Source organism: Haplochromis burtoni, unplaced genomic scaffold, assembly GCF_018398535.1.
Source record: "Haplochromis burtoni strain Fernald_Lab_line unplaced genomic scaffold, NCSU_Asbu1 Contig_888, whole genome shotgun sequence".
Classification (NCBI taxonomy): Eukaryota; Metazoa; Chordata; class Actinopteri; order Cichliformes; family Cichlidae; genus Haplochromis; species Haplochromis burtoni.
The window spans coordinates 82301-85903 of NW_024583249.1; the positions used below are offsets into that span (position 1 = coordinate 82301).

At 44.8% G+C, this 3603-nt stretch overlaps 1 protein-coding gene across 1 annotated transcript in view; it reads right to left on the reverse strand.

The window, feature by feature from the left end:
- LOC121812852 (dedicator of cytokinesis protein 9-like) overlaps positions 1–3603 on the reverse strand; it is a 4330-nt gene extending 727 nt beyond the window's left edge. The window contains exons 1-4 of the mRNA XM_042215985.1: positions 3474–3603; positions 1402–1497; positions 365–499; positions 46–219 (exon numbers count right to left, since the gene is read on the reverse strand). Of these exons, the coding sequence (XP_042071919.1) occupies positions 46–219; positions 365–499; positions 1402–1407 (315 nt within the window). The 5' untranslated portion in view covers positions 1408–1497; positions 3474–3603. The remainder of the gene's footprint in view (positions 1–45; positions 220–364; positions 500–1401; positions 1498–3473) is intronic.

Consider the following 3603-nt stretch of genomic DNA (forward strand, 5'->3'; position numbering starts at 1 on the left):
AAGGAGAGAGTGAGAGAGAGAGTTGTGGCTATTCCTAGTACATACATCATTCAGATCGCCATTTTTTTTCTCCTGCATGGCCTGTTCAAAGCTGCTGTGGAGAATCTTGTTGAGGGTAGTGATCCACTCCTCCATCTCTGCTTCACTGTCTGCAGCCAGCAGAAATGTGCTCTTGTCCTGCATCTTCAACTCAAAGGCAAATCGACGCACTTTACTGTTCTAAAAGAGAAGAAACACAAACACAGCTTCTGTAAAAGTGGTTTTAATCTTTTTGTTTCCAGTGGACAGCTAACAGAATGCTAACTTTCCTTTTGCTGCATTCAGTTTAACCACCATCACTACCACCACCACAGCTCACCATTACCTGAACAACTCCCATGCATGAGTCAAGGAAGATGGTTCCTTTGGGATCTTTGGAGGTGTTCTCATCCTTGTAGAAGTTGAGGTTGTAAGACCCATCCCCCAGCTGAGCCAGATGGAAGTACCTCCTCTTGAAGGACTATGATGACAATAAAGAATGTTAACATTCCCAATGGACTAATTTTCTCTAAAAAAAATACTAAAGAACGGAGAGAGAGCATGGGAAAGCTTGTGGGTAAACTGAAAAAGTAAGCAAAGTTTTGAGCTATCGTACACAAAGACTAATCTGAGTTCCATATGTTCACAGGGAAAAAAAGGATGCAGGGAAAAGTAGTTCGGTAGGGTTACTGAACCGTCATTATGCACTGAGTATTTTTTTCTTCAGTCGCTTTTCTCACGCACTGCGTGACTATACACCTCTCTGTATTGGATCATCACTTATTATTCATCTCTGGCTCTCTTCCACAACATGTCTTTGTCCTGTCTTGCCCCCCCGGACCCCAACTGGTCGCTGCAGATAGCTGTCCCTTGCTGAGCCTGCTGGACGTTTCTTCCTGTTAAAAGGGAGTTTTTGCTTCCCACTGTCGCCAAAGCACTTTCTCAGAGGGGCTCATATGATTGTTGGGGTTTTCTCTGTTATATTTGTATTTTGTAGGGTCTTCCTTACAATTTAAAGTGCTTGGATATATATAAAATGTGATTTTTTTTACATACAAAAACATCATGGCTGGATCTTACGACAAAATGTTTTTTGATCTTCCACTTGACGTTTTTGTTCCTTAACCCTCAGAATCATTTAAGAAATTCCAAATGACCGTTTTACTGCGTCCCACCTCAACCTGGTTTTCAATAAATTGCATGCTCAAAAAATGTTTTGTCTCACTTCCATTTCTTCTTGTTCCACGTTGAAGCTCTACTATATCCAACCATTCAAAATATTAATTTTTGTCATTTTTCAAGTGGTCTTAAACTTCTAATCCGGACTGTATATATAAAGAAAGAAAATGTAAATTTCTGTCATTTTCAGTCTGCTGTACTCACCCGCATTGTAACAGTGATTGCACCGTTGACGTTGCCTTTAAAAAGCCAGCCATGCTTAGACACTCCTCCTTTCTGAGATCTCAGAGAGGCTGTGTCCTGGAGGAGGAGATTAAGGGGAAAATAAAAAATTTGTCTGGTGTTGCTATCCTTGTGGGGATATCTCATTGACATAACCATCAAAAATGTATGCCTAACTCTAACCCTTACCCTAATCCTAACCATAACCCAATTGTAACCCTGACACTAAAACCACATTTTGTCATGGTCCTGAGTCTGATGACTCAGTGTTTTGTGTTTCCTTATATTATTCTATGTTCTTGTTTATTCTGGTTATGTCTTTTGTTAAGGTTTGCCATTTGCTAGGTTTCTGTTCTGTGCCTACCTGCTCCCACTTCTCTGTGTTCCCTCTGTCTGTCCATGGTGTCACAGTGTCTGCTCGTGAATCTGTCTGTTAAGTTCAGTGTCTTGTCTGGTTCTGTGTCTGTGAGTTTCCTGTTTTATTCTGAAGGTCTCTGTCTCATGTGAGTGTTCTCAGCTTTACGTCTGTGTCTCGTCAGCCGCGATTTCTCCCAGGTGTGTTCCCCTCCTGTCTCCTATCCCATGATAACTCCTGAGAGTATTTAAGCCCTGTGTGTTCTGCTGCCTGTTGCTGGTTTGTCTGTGTTGCTTCCTCGAGTCTCCAGGTGTCTTTGTTCTGGGTTCAGGTTAGTTTTCCTAGTTTAAGTGCTCTTAGGTTTTGTTTTGTGCCTGCTACATTCTGGTTTGTGTGTCCATCCTTATTAATAAAGCTCACTTGCATCTGAAGCTGCCTGCATCTTGGGTCCTCTATTAAAACTCACACGGCTTGCCCTGCTAGCCGTGACAGCACGAACCAGCCAACATGGACCCAGCGGCATTCAACCAGAAGACCTTTGCCGTGACATTATTTACTCCGTGGAGAAACTCTTTCAACTGTGGCTCAATCATGAGGGAAAGGAGTTTCATCACGCTGTGGAAACAAGGCTACAGCGATTCATTTCCAGGCTCCCCTGACTACTGGATGCGCTTCACCCGCTCGTACGGAATTTCATCATCAATACGCTACACCTTCACCCAGCCACAACTGCTTCGCTGCCCGGCCCACCGGAGGATGTTCTGCCCGGCTCAGCAGCAGCCACTAGCTCAGTCTCCAGTGTCACCTGCTCAGCAGCTGTGCCTGCTGGTTCTGATCAGTCTCTGCACCTGTTGGTTCTGTGTTGGCCACCGCTGAGGGTCCGAGGCACCCGTTCAGCAGTCTACCTCCGCAGGAGGGTCCGAGGGGCCCGTTCGGCCGTCCGTCATCGCTAGAGGGCCCGAGGAGCCGCTTCAGCCGTCCGCCATCGCTGAAGGGTCAGAGAAATTGCTTCAGCACCTTGTGCTGCTGCCTTCCGCGCAGTCAGCCTCCGGATTTCCTTTGCCTGTGTTGCCGCCACTGCTTTTCGCACGGTCAGCCTCCTGAACTGAACTGCTTTGTACCTCTGTGCTGCTGGCCTCCCGGTCAGCCCCCTGAACTGCTCGTCCTCCGGGTCGGCCTCCTGAACTGTTTATGAACTTCTCCCTGTGCTCCAGTGTTTTTGTGGATGTTTTGTTTTGGGACTGATGCCTTCAACCCCCGTGGGGACCTGAATTTTAGTCCCCACAAGGGCTGTTGGTCCCCACCAGTATAGTAAGAACCTGTACACACATTAAGATAAACAGTGCTGTTGTGCGCCTATTAAGGTCCAAAGTTGAAATCGTTGTTAAAGTGTCATAATTATTGGGAAGAGATGTGCCTTTAAATGCTACAAACAGTGTGGATCTAGAGCAGTAAACACATTTAGCTTGTAAAAGAGTACTGAAACTAAACAAATACAATGTTTAGTAATAAATTAAAAGCTAAGTGCGCTCTGTTACACTTCCTTGTATTTGAGTTTCTTTGAAGAGCGTTTGGTCAGTCCTAAAGGAAGAATGCAAAGTCACACTTATAAGCTCTGTATCTTACAGGAGCAGAAGCGGATCACAAAGAAACTATGGGAACAAGCAGCTGAAGACGAGTCTGGAATTAGTCATCTTACCTCATCTTTTTCCACATCTTCATCCACCTCAAACACATGAGCCACCAGTTTTTCAGGTCTCAATACCTTACTGAAAAGTTTGGGAAAAGATAATTCAGCCTTGGCTCACTTAATTCAATTTCATGTTAAA